The sequence below is a fragment of the Thunnus maccoyii genome, chromosome 3 (assembly GCF_910596095.1).
Source record: "Thunnus maccoyii chromosome 3, fThuMac1.1, whole genome shotgun sequence".
Taxonomy (NCBI): domain Eukaryota; kingdom Metazoa; phylum Chordata; class Actinopteri; order Scombriformes; family Scombridae; genus Thunnus; species Thunnus maccoyii.
In genome coordinates, this window is record NC_056535.1 from 25,888,145 (window position 1) to 25,904,305 (window position 16,161).

The window sequence follows — 16,161 nt, forward strand, 5'->3', positions numbered from 1 at the left end:
TTAGCTGCTGAATGCGCCACTTTGTTCACAGTTTGGTGCTGAGCAGGTAGTGTACAGTGGGTTTTAAGAGCTTTTTGGTGAAAACAGCTGCCTTCTGCATCCAAAAACAATGCAATTAGAGTGGTGAGATTGAACTGAAACAGTAAATTTGCGGGCTGGAGAGCTAGCATTGAACAATTGCTGAAACTTGCTGTAAAGCTCCAGAAATCTGAGGGGAGATGCAGAGTTGGGTAATAATTCTCTGTGGGTTCATTACGACGCCCCTCACATCTGATATGTTGTTATTATAAAAAATAGATCATAGCTGCTTTAACTTAGTAGTGACACGTTTTGGAAAACAGAAAACCGTGCCACTACAATACTCTAACATGCTAACATTGCTTTGCTAATGTGTTAACTTTTGAGCCTACAATTAGCATGTTTAAAAATGTCAAGAATTGTTTAAATTATTGAATGCTAACTTTAGCACAAGCTCAATACACAACTGAGCCTTGTTATAGCTGAGGCGGACAAAGTAAGCTACGGTACAGTTAATGCTAATTCCCCTGAATCTGACAGTGTAGAGCTGAGCCTGACATGCTAAGTCTAAAGCTGGGGTGTGTTTGAAAAGAGCTGTCGTCTGACCATGTGGAAAGGCAAATGTTTTAATAGTGACCAAGCTCAAGGGTGTGGTAAAAAGTGTGCCGTCATAGAGGGGGATAAGCCATGATAACTGTATAAATATGGAGATAACACACTTTCAGAGACTCTTTCCTGTAAAGCATTGATAGGGTTTCACTCACTTGTACACACAAAATCTGACAGAAACGTACTCAGGCCTGGCAAATTACTGTGTAAAGTGGAGGTGCTTGTCGGTTTCAGACATTGTTGGACGCCCAACGAGCACCTCAGAAACTTCAAGTAACTAAAATATGACTCGAGTATTACTGCAATAAGAATCGGAGAATGGCAAACTCCATTTTTCATCCATGCAGAGATTTTGTTTTCTGGTTTGTAATGAAATGAGCATTTCAGCCTCACAGGGCCACTCGCGTTGATTAACCATAATTTATTTAACCTTGTATAACCCTGCTCAGGTAGAGTTCCAAGTTTGGGTATGAAACAGGATGTGACCTTGTTGATTCAACAGTGTGAGCTTGTGAGTTTCATTCTATCTACAACCCAAGAGACTATTTTTTCCTTCTGAATAGCATGGACGAGACCTCCTGCCATTGTCTTCTTTTCTACTGCTCCACCTTCCTTGAACAATCCCTCCTTTGGGGATAGATTCATATAACCCACATTTTCCTGTTTCATCTTTATTGTTTGTCCTTCCTGAGATATGGTCCCTCTCCTAGTTGATAATTCACTAGGTTTTACAGTGCCACCAGGTTCATGTCCTCACCAACGTGCTGTTTCAGCACTAAACCCATGGGTGAACTAAAATATCATCATCATACCCCCTCCTCAAACACAGGTCACTGCCACTGGAAGCTCTACCTTTATGTATTTAACATAATTCTTCCTGGCTTAGTGTTTGCACAACTGCTCCGAATGGTCCCCATTTCACCATAACTTTGATTCATGTGTTTTCATTTCATTCGGGCTTGTTGTCACAGTTGTTGGTATAGTAAGAGCTGGTTTTACAGCCTCTCTGCTCTACTCTCTTGTGCTGCTTCTCATTGCTTTAACACTGTTTACCATCTCGTTCACAGTAATAAAACACAACTGACATGAACAGGGATTGGAAACACAGTATATGGTGAGAAACACACTGTAGTTTCTGTCTCTTTAAGATCTTGATGGCTCTCCACTGCTCCCCTGAGGTCGCTGGCCTTCCTTAGGCCGCCTGCCAACTGCCATGTTACTGTCAAGCGTTTGCAGAAATGCCAGCAAAGCCATTAGTCTAGACCCTTTTCAACAGTCAGCAGACTGGACAGCGTGAGCAGCACGGTGATGCGGAGAGACAAAGGGTCTGGCCTTATAAAAATACAAAACTTTCCTGTCCTGTCCTGTTATTGTTTACTTCAGCTGTGATTACTCTCCTCCCATCTCCTCTTCTGAACTCTCAGACTGCAACCAGATAGCACTCAGACGGGGTTTGAGGTTGTAGCAAACTTCCTTTTTGATGAGTTATTATGCTTTTTAACTTTTCCAATCTTAACTCTAAGCACAAATGAAATTACAGTACCTCCATGTGCCCCCTGGTGCCTCACAGCTGCTTCTTCCATTGTTGTTTTTTGTCTCTTGGGGTACAGCAGCATCTGGTGGTTGACTGAGGAAATCACACTTTGTTTTTAATAAATAGACACTTATTTTTCAACCTTTATTGCTTTAGGGAAGCAGGAGACGGTAGACTGTCAAGACCACACTGCCTCACAAACCAGCTCCTGTACTCTTGGGCAAATACAGCTGTTCCATTCACACAACATTAGATTACATTGTTGAAGACACGTTCCCTGTATTTGTTGAAGTAAGGAGAACAGTCCCTCTGGTCATAACCACCTTCTGTAATTTCTAGGCTCTTGCTGATTCCTCACTTTCATTCAGGTGCAGTTTTACACACCTAAACTAGAACTACACCTGCTTTGTTTCACCTGAATCTGTTTTACTTTACCCATGTAAAATTTATTTATATACAAGCAACATTTTTTTTGTCCTTGGGAACCTCCTTACATTTCTAAGAAAACCCTAGAAATGCTCACAGATGGTGAGTAGCTGATTAGAGTAATCCCAGTTGAAGGGTCAGGGTATCCTGGTTGTGTGGTATTCGATGGGGGGGGGCATGTTGCTTTGTTAACAATCCTCTTAGAGGTCAGGTCATGTGACCCCTGTGTGGGCTACAGGAAGTGTATGGAGCCTAGTGGGCATTCACAAGCTGGATCGAAACTAGTTATCACTCTGCTGCCTAGCTAAACCATTACCTGGTGAGAGATTGTGTGTGTATGTGTGCATAGATGATATTTTCTATATTTTCATACTGATATATCTTTACATACAGGCTTAAATTGAGTGATTTGCATTGGCTGTCCTTCTGTCAGTGCACTCAGTTTCACATGTTTGTTCATTAAGACAAAAATCTGGATGTAGCCTCTTTGCACCTCAAACATGCCTCTCCACAATCACATCGTGAAAGAGGCCTGGACACAGGACAGGTATGTGAACATTACCACACAACAATACAGAACTTGTATTGTATTTTTAAACATTTTTCATATGAGGGCTAAATATGTTAGATATCCTCCTCGTGCCTTTCATTAGTTCTACCTGAGGCGTTATGGTTTTCTCAATGGTTATTATTGCTTTACCACACCCACTTTCCACTGGTACTAGCCAAGTGGTGCTAAACCAATAAGTGTCAAGGGTAAGCTTTACTTGTTGCTGTCAGGCAGCCCTTCTTAGGCCGAATTCCCAGACCTTGTGTGACCTGTTAATGTAAGAATGACACTGTGCCACAGAGCTCGTTGGCTATAGATGAGGAGCTTTTGACACTGTCATGGCTATCTGCTGCCAGGCGTGGCTACTATTCTTAACTAGTTGGTATAAATAGATCCTAAAAGTCTTTTTGAAGATGTTATTTTAACCTTATTTTTCTTTAAATAGGCCAGTTTTCAGTTTAGAGCTGAAACAATCAACTGATTAATCAATTAGTTTATCAACCAAAATTAATCAGCAACTATTCTTAGAGTTTATTAATTGTTTAGGTCTTTTCTTCTCAAATATGAATATTTGTTGATTCACTCAGTCTTAAATGATATTAAACTAAATATGTTTAGGTTTGGTACCATCGGTTGAACAAAACAAGAAACGTGACTGCCCACTTGTGATTTGGAAGATTATAATGGACATTTTTTTACTTTTTTCTCACATTTTATGGACCAAACAATTGATTAAATGAGAAAATAATCTCCAGATTAATCAATAATGAAAATAATCATTAGCTGCATTATTTCAGATCACACATGTAAAAGAAAGTGATTAACATATATAACAAAATTTTTAAAAAAACAACAACAAAAAAAACATTGCTTTACTATTTTGTATATACCAAAATGACACCATCATAATTTAATTATAACAATGAATAAAAGCAAAGTAATATTACATTATATTAACATGTTTCTCTTTATCTTTGCCCAGAATTCAAGAGGATGAGGATGAGGATTCTGCTTCGTCCCCGCTGCTGCCGGTTCAGGTAAATGTAACTTTTAAGAAACAAAAATCCCATTTCCCTTATTTGTCACTGGAGACAGCAAAAAAAAAAAAAAAACTTACAGATGGTGCTGGTAGTCTGACCTATAAAGTACAAAAGGTGTAAAGTAAAAGGAGAGGACAAACATCTAGTATTCCAGACGTTAAAAACTCACATTGAGTTGGACTCTGAATAGTGGACACATGTGATAAACAAGCCTTCTCCCTCCTCCTGAGCCTTTGGTTTCTCCCGTTGACGTGTTTCTACAGAGCAGATGGCTTTACACATAAATCCTATTAACAACTTTCTGCTGATGGAGATGCAGTGAGTACAGGGCTTTCTCACTCTTTCATTATCTCCACTGAGAAGCCTGCTTTTTTATTTTCTAACCTCTAAAAACGAAGCCGTGGTAGAGCTGAAGTCAGAGGCCACGCCATGTCTGCAGAGAAGGTAACAGGGTGGGGTTGTGGTTTTGTGGATTTTTTTTTTTTTTAATTAACTTTCAAATTAGATTACTTCTCAGTGTGCATTCAGCTGCTTAGCGATGACATGTAATGATGTTTGGACAATGAAGACTAATGAGACCACAAAAATTATTTTAACAAGACTCAAATAACATGTTTGATGTTGCCATATAAGAATATTTATAGATGGGCCTGCTCATACAAAGTTTAGAGTTTGAGTGCAATTAATTCATGTGACAGTTTAACATCTTTTTGTGCCTCTAATTTCTGTTTGTGATGTAGAACTGGCTTCAATTATTTAAATGTAAATGAAACACATTTAGAAGGATGTTTATGTAGAAAATAATCTGTGAGTCACATGTGAGGTAACTGCTCTTTAATGCCAGCATGGGAAGTATTTAATTAGAGTAGAACAGATTATCCAACAGAGGCAGTTTTCAAACATGATTTAAAGACTGGAAATTTTTCCTGTTGGCAGCTGAATCATGGATCGCCTGTATGCTTGGTCATAACTTGTATCTTGATGGATGTCCAAGTTTATAGAGCTCATCTGCTGAGCAATGCATCTGCAAAAACACGCATGAGGGATTGAAGAGTCAGTAATCCTTCTTTATGCCATTAAAGGCCCATGTACCTTAAAAAATATATATATATTATTACCTCATATAATAATAATGTATCACCATCTGTTTGTTTTTAACTGTATTACAGGATCAGTTGCAAAAACTAGGCTAAATCTCTGTCCATTTTACACAACATTAAGGGTGATTATTGGATCATAGTTTCATGTCAATCTTTGTTTCAATTGTTGTTTTAAACATGATCCTCTTTCTATTCAGGAGTTGCAAACCTCTCAGTGAACTGCAATAATTATCCAATATATGTGTCAGCGCGTCCAGTATTTACAAAGAAATGCATAAAGGTCACTAAGTTTCAAATACATTTTTTAACAAACATATCCTTTTATTATAGTCATAAATAAGCATTTGAAAATACTGTGTGACAGTAGCAAGACAAAATAGGGTTCTTTTTGAATAATTATTAAAAGTTATAAGTTCAGTGGATAGAAATTAACAAAATTAACAAAGAGATTGTTGGTAAAGTAGCAAAACTACATAAAAAATGTTTTATTTTGGCTTTTGTCAACAGTTAAACTGCTATTTTAATGTCTATGAATATAATAGACAGATATGAGTATTTGGCTAAAATCTGATGATGATGTTTGTCTTTTATTCAACACTTCATCACAACATGACAAATATCAAATCTGCTGTCATTACTCTGAGTTGTAGATTGTTTTAGGACACAAATAGGCCTCCATCGATGCAGGATCTGCGTCTAATAGGATTACCTTTACTGTCTCCACTGGTCACAATCATACTGACCTCCTTCTTCGTGACATAGGAGAGTGACACGTTGTTCCTGTCACTTTGTGCAAAGGTTTAGTCCTCAGAGTCCTCCGACTTACGAAATGTTTGTGGACAACACAGCACAGAGCTCATTTTTTATTCATTATAACATGGATTTATTGGACTATTGTATTTGAATATTGTACAAGATTATCAAATAGACAAATACATGTCAGAGGACATGGATATTATGAGGGAGGACTGAAGGTCAGCTTGTGTCTAGACAGTGCTGATGAAAACTTTTATTAAAGGTGAAGAAAGAACAGCAAATTGGAGAGTTATGAGTAATATGAATATACATGAAATACAATATATATTACATTTCAGCAACAGCCTAGAAAATGTCAATGAATATATACTTAACTGACTTTCAAATACTTTCCCATAATCTACTGCACTTTCTGTCTCTCATTATTCTGTCTTCAGTGGTTAACTCAGCCTATGTGGCAGCTCAGCAGACTTGGCTTGTTGCTTAGTCATTTATTTAGGTTTAGTGAAGTGATTGACTTGCTATGTTGTGTCCTCTAATACATGTGATGTAAAGTGTGTTTGGGATTCACTGTGATCATTGTGCTTCTAAGATTCCTAGTACTCAGGAGGAGGCCTGAGCAAGTTACATAAAATCATTACAAAACTTTTTTTTTTTTCCTTGTTTTTTTTTGTTACAAAACTGTATTAACAAAAATAGAAACAGATTATTCAGTTCTATAAAATGCATGTTTATGAGCATAGTATCACTGTTATTACATCATGCCTTGTTGCTTCATTCACTTCCTGTAACTAAATCTGACGTTGTAGGTCCATTTACAAGTCATAAATACAAGATGTTATCAGCAGCTTAATATGCAGCTCTACCAGAAGCTACATGTATTTATTACTGCCTTTGTATTTACTATTACAGTTTTACTGCCATATTGCACTCATATGAGGATGTTCTTCATTAAATTTTATGTGAATGACTGAATATAATATCAATAACATATTTTATAATAGAGCCACAATATTAATAGCTGTAGAAGTAGTATAAATATAATTAGTAATCTTGTTTTTTGCCTTCTTACCCTCTGCTTCCTACACATCTGACTTTATCATGGTGAGTTTTTATTACTAATAAAGATGTTGCTATCTTCAGTCTTGCGATATATATTTTGTTTTTCTCAGTTTTCTTTTTTCTTTTTTTTTTCTTCCATGACTTTCATTTCTAATTTGTTTTATATCTCTAAAGAAAATCCCCAGAAGCCAAAAAAGAAGAAAGAGGAAGCCAACGGCACCACAGAAGGCAAGTCTGAGGCCAAGCCCAAAAAAACAAAGACCAAGAAGAATGAAGATGCGTCAGATGAGGAAAGTCCAGCCATTCAAAGTGAGTAACTTTGTAGATATTTTAAGCATTTCCATCAAAGAAAGCAGACAATAAACTGATGTTTTGAGTGTTTCTCTATCGGCATAATCTAACAATACTGCTGTTTCCTGCTCAAATATTACAGATGGAAAGAAGGTGAAGAAAAAGAAAACAGAAAAGAGTAAAGAAGAACCAGAAAAAGAAAAGGAGAAAGACAAAGAGAAAGAGCCGAAAAAGAAAGCCAAAAGTGCTCCAAAAAAGAAGAAAGGTAAGTCGTTGACGACTTTTACCGTCAAATGAAAAATCAGCCACAGTGGCATGTTACTTAAAATTGGGCAGTGCGAGGACCTTCAGTCAACCATGAAAATCCATAATTGGTTTGATGAGGATGTTTGCTATATCTGCAGGTTCAGGCACAGACGATGACGATGACGATGACGATGATGAGGACACCCCCAAAAAGAAAACAAAGAAAAAGACAACGAAGGACAGCTCTCCATCTTCAAGTTCTGCCAAAGAGAAGAAATCTAAATCTAAAGGTAAAGGCAACACGCAGGCAAACAGTTTTCCAAAGGCATTAACAGTGTTCTCAAAACAACAGTTTAAGACCAGACTAAGAGGATTAGATGATTTTATTGTGTAATGGTGAGTGAGTGGAAACACTGAGTTGGTAACACAGAACACAGCAATTACATGAGTAGCTTGCCTTTAAGCAATCAACTGTGGAAAATGTCTTTAAAATATAGTAACTCCCAAATCCTGACAATTTTCTTTTTAATTCTACTTAACATTTACCGTTAAAAATGGAAGTCATTCACCCAGAACTGTTTAGCCAGATTCCTCTGCGGCTTTGTGTGGCACTTCTACTGTGCAGGAGGTCTGGAGAAAATGATGCAAGATACTACTTTTCCAAACTGTCGAACAAATTCTCAATTAGAATAACACTAAATAGGAAAAACTGATTAGCTAACAGACTGGCTAACTCACTAACCGTTGTACAAAAACTATTGAATACTTTGAATGACACAATGAGCCTTGAGTCTTTTTGTGGCTTCAAAACTAAAATAAAGTAGAGGGCATAGTTCCTAATCACTGTCCACTTTAATGTCACTTGGGATCTGTTTTGTAATAAGTTGCAAGTTTTTCTACATACCTTTGTTGTTTCTCAGGTCTCTTGGGCATTTTTTGACACGTCACCTTTTAGCCACGTATCTTAAAGATGAGTAATGATGATTGCTCCTCTGACTTTTCCTCTAACGCCGCCATGAGGTTTTGGTTTTGAGTGAAATACGTCAGCAACTATTGCATGGATTTACAAGAAGTCTGGTACAGACATTCATGTTCCCCTCAGGATGAATTGTAATAAGTTTGGTGATCCCTTAACTTTTCATCTAGCTCCATATTCATGTCAAAATTTCAATTTGTCCAGTATGTTTTGTGCTAATTCGCTCATGTTAGCATGCTAACACACTAAAGACGATGAACATGGTAAACATTACTCCTGCTAAACATCAGCATGTCACTGTGAGCATGTTAGCATTTAGCTCAAAGCACCGATGTGCCTTATGTTGCGTTCACGTCTTAAACGATTGATGGGAATGATGAACAGGTCCAAAAAACTTCTACAGGTGCATGATCAAAAGACAGACTGAAGCTTTTTCATGTTGTGAATACATGATTTAATATTAATTCAGTGCATTTCAGGTGTTGAGGTTTTGTGTTTTTTTGACAATCCCTGACAAAGAGTTCAGTTTGATCGAAAAAGTTTCTCTGTTAAATAAAATTTGCTGGAAGCTCTCAGTTCAGTGTGCAGATAGATCTTTAGTCTGACTTTTGCCTAAAGATGGGAAAGATTCCTATGTTGTCATTAGACAACTCAACATGATTGTATGATCACAGAGTTGGTTAGAAAATACTATGCACTTACAATATAACACTACATCCATGAAATCACCATGAACGACAGATTTTGGATGATGTGAGGTGTCCCTATTTGCTACATTTTCAAGTACTTCCCCATTATGAAGTGCCAAGTCGGATACATTAGTAGAAAAGTTCAGAAAAGTCTGAGTTTCCCAGTTGTAATTACGACCTGGAATTTGGTCAACACTATACACTAGTCAGAATCTTGTAATTATGATACTCCATTATGACGTGAACACAACATAAGTACGTCCTCACAGAGCTGCAAGCATGGCTGCGGACTGTCAGTCTTGTTCCTGGAGGCATACATTTCTCCTCTCAGGGGTTTCACCAGTGATAACGCTGCAGTAGCTTTCAAAAACTGTTAGCACCAATGTTACTGATTATTTCTTTGGGACGACACACTTGTGCAGAGTTACAACTTTTGTTGTATGTAACTCATTATTCCATGTACATGAGCTAAAATCAAGTGAATCAGTGCAGGAATAGAACTTAAAATTTAGCTATTCATCACTACAGTATTGTTTTACTGTACGTCACAGCTCAGAGTGTTGCTGCTCTTTTCTTGGACCGTCTCCAGAACTCTTGCCACTGAGTTTAGCTTAACCTTCCTCCACCTCAGATCAGCCGTCAGTCATTTCAGGAATACCTGCACTAACTTGTGTCTGTGGCTCCCTGCTTCACCTGTAAAGTATGGGCATGCTAGGTACTCTGTTAGTTGTAAACATGGAAATGAATTACATTATATCAGTAGTAGTCACTACTTTAATAGTAATTATATCAGTGGCCTACTTCATACTCTCAATGTATTACTGAAGCTATCTTTTTATGTCGTATAATATCTGCATTTTCATATTGTGATTTCATTATTCTATTTTATTTCTATGAATTTCAGGGGGAGTCAATTATATAGTAAGATATTGTTCAAGGAAGATTGCAGTTTCTCCACATCTCTAAAAGTCTGCACATGCTACATCCTAAACATTTAGTAGCCAGACAGATATTTTTGTGTGTGACCAACAACAGAAGAACACGATTTAATTTCAAGGAATTCCATATGTGTTTAGATTTGGACACCATTGATTACTACTATCAGCAATGAAAAGAATATTTATCATACATGATAGGCTATACTTTATCTTAGGACATTTTCCTGACTATTTGCTAAATAACTTATATTACAAAGCTGTTTCAGAACCACCATCATCAAAAGTCAATTACAGTGTCCATGGAAGAGTTAACTCATGTGCACTTCAAACTTTATTATATTTTGTTATTTAAGAAATTGGTTTTCACAAGTCATGCATCAGAGATGAATATGATGAACCAAAACAACTTGTGTTAAAGTGGTTATAATTAATTTTTTAACAATGGATTTCACGTGAGAGGGGTCGCTCATAGTGACATCACAGAGAATCATCACTCGACTCTGCAGTTCCCTCTCACTTCCACAGAGCTTTATAGTCTTTTAGCTCATTGTTTTGGTTTTACAGTCCACAACTTTACTGTTTGGTTCACTTTCACTGCTCTCATAGCTTTTCAGCTGCAGCTAGAAGCAGTTTTCAGCAAAAAACCTCTAAAATACCCACTACACACGACCTATCCAACACCAAACAACAGACAAAGTTACCATGTGGAGCATTTAGCAGCTGAAGAGCCAGATATTTCCCTCAGGAGTTGGTGGAAACCAATTGCAACACCCAACCCAAATTACAGTTTGGGTTGGTTTTGCAATTGCTCAATCATTTCCTCCAAGTCCTCTGTTGAATATATCTCATAAAGCAGTGAGATTTACATTATTTGCCTTTAAAAATAGATTAAATTCCTCAGTGTGTTCTCCCTCACATTCTTCAGTTTGGTGTCACATTCGATGACTGATAACATTTTTTACATTTTACTTGTTTCTCATTTGCAGAAGACAAAGATTCTGATGGAAAAGAAAAAAAGTCCAAGTCAAAGGATAAAGATAAGGATAAGGAAAAGGATAAGAAGAAGGAACCAGCCTCAATGTTCCAAATAAACGGAGATAAGGACTCCAAAAGCAAGAAGAAAGGTGATTATTTTCTCAAACCGTTGCTTTTTTGTAAGCCTGAACCTGCAAATGATCATAAGTGACTTTATGGTTCAGCATGCATCTTGATGCTAAAATAATTACTAGAATAATATAATGTCGACTTTATTTTAGATTATACATTGTGTCATTATTTAAAAAGAGCATGTCTCAAGTGGCCTCTTACAAATTTATGAAATGAAACCTTGAAAACCTTTACACCTGTTTCTTGAGCAGCTGCCAAATCAGACAGTGATGATAGTGAAGTAGAGACAAAGTCAGCCAAGTCAAAGAAGAAATCCGCCGCCGGCTCATCATCCATGTTCCAAGCAACAGGAGACAAGGACAAAGACAAAGACAAAGACAAAGACAAAAAGACGAAGAAGAAAGGCAAGTTTACCACTGACTTCTTCCTCCTTTTGAGTCACTGGCAAGTATTTAACAAACCTGTTGTTTCTCTCAGGAAAGGCAGAAGAGAGTGATGATTCTGACTCAGAAAAAGAGGAAAAATCAAAGAAGAAAAAGGGCAAAGGGAAGAAGAAAAAGGTATATCAAATTCCAACAATCCACCCACAAATAAAAGAAAGACATTTTAAGCCACTTGAAGATTTTCTATCAGTGTAAGAGATTTTATGCATACAGCAAAAATTAATGATTTTAATCAGAAAATATGTGTTTATACTTTGTGATCAGGAGAGATCTCCATCACCTGAGATTGAGTTTGACAACTTGGAGAAGTTTGTGATGGATCCAGCTCCGCAGGGCACGACAATCAAATGCAGAGTGACTCGGGACCAGCGGGGGATGGACAAGAGCCTCTATCCTATTTATTACCTTCATCTTGACAACGAAAAAAAGGTCAGGGAGGACTGGAGTTTGATAGTTTATAACTGGGAATTAGCAGATGTTTTTATCCAGATGACTTGCAATTAGAGCATCAACATGGTAAGAAGTCAGCCACATTCAGAGCACCAAACCAAAAACTGACAAAGTGTTTAACAAGTAAAACAGTGTTTCTGTCGGCAGATTCATTAATTTAATCAGTTGAATTAGTGCTAAAGTTTTTTTTGTGGTAATTACTGTGTTTTTTCTAATTCTAAAGAATACTTTTTCTTTGTAGACATTCCTGTTGGCTGGGAGGAAAAGAAAGAAAAGCGCAACGTCAAATTATCTCGTCTCAATCGATGCCACAGATTTATCGAGAGGAGGAGAAAATTTTGTTGGAAAACTGAGGTACATCCCACTTCAAAATTCATTCATTCATTCATTCATTCATGTGTAATATCAGCCAAGAATTCATCTGCTGTGAGTTTTCAATTCAAAAACTTTTACATGTTGACTAGGTCAAATTTAATGGGGACTAAGTTCACCGTCTTCGACAATGCTCTAAATCCAGAGAGAGCTCTTCCAGACATGTCTAATGCACGGCAGGAACTAGCAGGCATCATTTATGTGAGTCATTAGAAAGCTTAATGATTCATGTGACCTTTAAATTTTATAAATACTGTGTTAAGGGACACTTGCTGAAAACAAACAAACAAAAAAAACTTGATCTTTCCCATCCCACATCAGGAAACAAACGTGTTGGGGATGAAAGGGCCCAGAAGGATGACGGTCATCATCCCGGGAATGGACAAGGACAATGATCGAGTACCCCTCCGACCAAGAAATGTAAGCGCAGTGTTTAAAACTTTAGTAGTACAAAATTCTTACTACTGAATCTCCTGTGCTGTTAAAGGGTCAGTTCACTCAAATGGCAAAAAAAAACAACATTTTGCCACTTAATCCTAGTGATAGTGATGAGAGCAGCTGGTGCGTCTGTTTACAGAGCAACCAAACAAATTCACATTTTTTTGATAAAGAAGTTAATAAAAAATAATCGTAACCGTGACCTGATTTCATGCTGCACATGGCGTGACTAGTTTTCCACACAACAGGAGACAGTACCTCACTAAGCAGTTGGAGGTATTCAATTACTTTCTTGCAATATTTAAAACTGATCCTCTGACAAATGGTATGACATTGAATAATGATAATAATAATAATAATAATAATAATAATACCGAAAATGACTATTGTCTTGTTTTGTAGATGCGTTTTTGATAAGTGTGGTCAGTGCTGACTGCAGTGACAAACATATTGCGTTTCATGTGGTTGCCTCATAATAAAAGCCACCATGTGTTTAGCCAGTTGTTCGCTTGTAATGTGAAGCAGTGGCAGTAGGATGTCCTGTTTGTATTAGCAGCAATGTGATACAGTTCTGATATGACGTTGAAAGACTGAGCAGTAAACAGTGAGGACTGCTGAGATAAAATTACATGAATGTATCGTTTTCATTAATCCCTCATTTTTCGGTGGGCATTCTGAATCCAGCGGTTGACTCCACCACTCCCAGTAAAGACTACTGTACAGACATGCTGCAGAAAGGCTACAGGCTATAAACAATATCAGAAATAGGGTTTGATTTTATGAAAATCTTAAGGATTCTAATTTAAAACTACGATGGCTGAGAAAGTGTATGTAATTGGGATCATCAAGCAGACACCTCCAACCATGGGTATTTTGACTTGTTGATTCATGAGCGTAAAACCATCAGATGGCTCATTAGCAGAAACAGGCATCCCAGAATCCCCTGCTACACACAGTGTCAACAAATTACATCCACACTGCCCACAGCTTGATTTATGGTATGTCGTCTGTTTCTAATGAGAGCAAAACATGGCCAATCATATTACTCTTTGTTGGTGTTTTCCTGACTTATGTTTTGCCAATTCTTGGCAGGAATGTGACGGCTTGTTGATAAGGCACCAGAATAGAAGGATGGAAAATCTGATCGAGCTTCACAACAAGACGCCTGTGTGGAACGAAGAAACAGCGTCTCATGTGCTCAACTTCAACGGCAGGGTCACCCAGGCCTCCATCAAGAACTTCCAGATAGTCCATAACAAAGACTGTGAGTCTGTCTACAGTATCTATCTATCTATCTATCTATCTATCTATCTATCTATCTATCTATCTATCTATCTGTCTATCTATCTGTCTATCTATCTGTCTGTCTGTCTGTCTGTCTGTCTGTCTGTCTATAAACTAAGTCTTGTCTTTTTCAGTGGACTACATCGTGATGCAGTTCGGACGAATAGCCGATGACATTTTCACGCTGGACTTCAAGTACCCGCTGTGTGCCGTACAGGCCTTTGCCATCGCACTTTCGAGCTTTGACGGCAAAATCGCCTGTGAATAACAGAAAGATCCCCAGTCGTCTATTCATACTGAAACCAGTGTGCAACACATCCACACCCACATCAGACCAACCCACGTCTTTGGACTCGCCTCCATCGCTTTCTGCGATAGGCACTGATAACGAATGATGACAATACCTGCTGCTGTGCTGTCACCTTTATGGGTGTGTGATTTCCCTCCGGGAGTTGAGACACAAAATTGGTCTCATGTTATCATCAGATCTTGCACGGCATGGCAACAGGAGAGTCTTGCTTTTTTGTCTTTGTAATCAGTGGAAACGTTCACACTTTCTGTGAATCACAGAAAGAAACACAAAACTTGGATGGACTCCAGTCACTGGAGGGTTTTTTTAATGAGATGATGGTACACCTCAAGGATGAAGGTGTTGAATATTACTAACATCATTAAAGGATGTTAAACTGTGTTATGTTTTGGCTTTGTTGTGCTGTATTTTATTGTAATGCTATAATGGGCTGTATTTGAAATATCAAGAGGTCACCAGTGTCTTGTGTCGGATGTGACTGTGACTGACGACACCAAAAATGAAGTCATGACAAGAATGTTTAGTTTCTTTAAGGCAAAATTTAATTTGAAGAGAGTTTGTTGACATATCAACAATCTGAACAAGTGGCACACTGTTACAAAAAACTGATAGCTTTAAAAATTAGATTACTTTTATTATTATTTCTATTTTAACAGCTGTCTTACACAATGGACTGTATTTTAGTGACTTTGGAACATGAGTTCCAGGTATGCGGCATTATTACTGTAAAGTGACATAGCATTTTAGAATAGGAGTGTCTGTAGTTCTTGGTATTTATATTTAACCTGAAATATTTCAACAAAGTATTCAATCTATTTAAGTTTTATTACTCTGCAGATTTCTCTGATGAGTGGGTCTCATTTGAGCTCCTGTAGAATTTTCTATTTGTGTGTTTTTTGGTTCCAGCATTTTGTAAAATTCATTTATTTTTCTGAACACTGCCTTTGTTTCATTTCTAGGCTTATTATAATGATGTTATTTAATAAAGCATGTGAATTCAATTCCCTTGAAGTAAGGATTTATTGTGTATCTATCAGTCTCTCCTCATTTCTCAGTTACAATATGCTACAATAGCATAATGATATAATAACATTTCTTGGATTTAGCAGATGACAGACTAATATACTAAGAGTAAGTCCACTTCTTATTTAAAGCTATATACTGTATGTTTTTGTAGTCAGTCATAAAAAATGTTTTGAGACTATATCTTCCGCTATGAGCAGGTAGCTGGCAAATAATCAGAAAGACTCCTTGCAGTTGCAAGATTTGCAAGACACCCACACTGTTTTCCAGTAGTTTCCCGACATGTCGAGAGGAGCTTCACTCAGGATGAAAAACCTGTTTGAGCCGATGGCCTTGAGAGTAAGTGAGAGGTGTGTATTCTGCCTGAACCTGCTCAGGCAGGCAAACTCGCAGATTAAATGAAGCCTGAAGCTGGCAGCTCTTCTGGACAGATGCTGTTAAGGTGAGGTCTTCCTCCATTGTCTTCTGCTGTTACGTGACTTCCAGCTAAAGAACTGCT

At 37.5% G+C, this 16,161-nt stretch overlaps 1 protein-coding gene across 1 annotated transcript; it reads left to right on the forward strand.

Moving 5' to 3' along the window:
- Window positions 1-7,176: 7,176 nt before the first annotated feature.
- LOC121894282 (tubby-related protein 1-like) lies at window positions 7,177-15,594 on the forward strand. The gene is made up of 12 exons (XM_042406789.1): window positions 7,177-7,404; window positions 7,529-7,651; window positions 7,791-7,922; window positions 11,222-11,359; window positions 11,594-11,746; window positions 11,820-11,902; window positions 12,050-12,214; window positions 12,477-12,589; window positions 12,700-12,808; window positions 12,929-13,027; window positions 14,138-14,309; window positions 14,464-15,594. The coding sequence occupies exons 1-12, from the start codon at window positions 7,233-7,235 to the stop codon at window positions 14,595-14,597; spliced, it is 1,593 nt and encodes a 530-aa protein (XP_042262723.1). The 5' UTR covers window positions 7,177-7,232; the 3' UTR covers window positions 14,598-15,594.
- The last annotated feature ends 567 nt before the right edge of the window (window positions 15,595-16,161 follow it).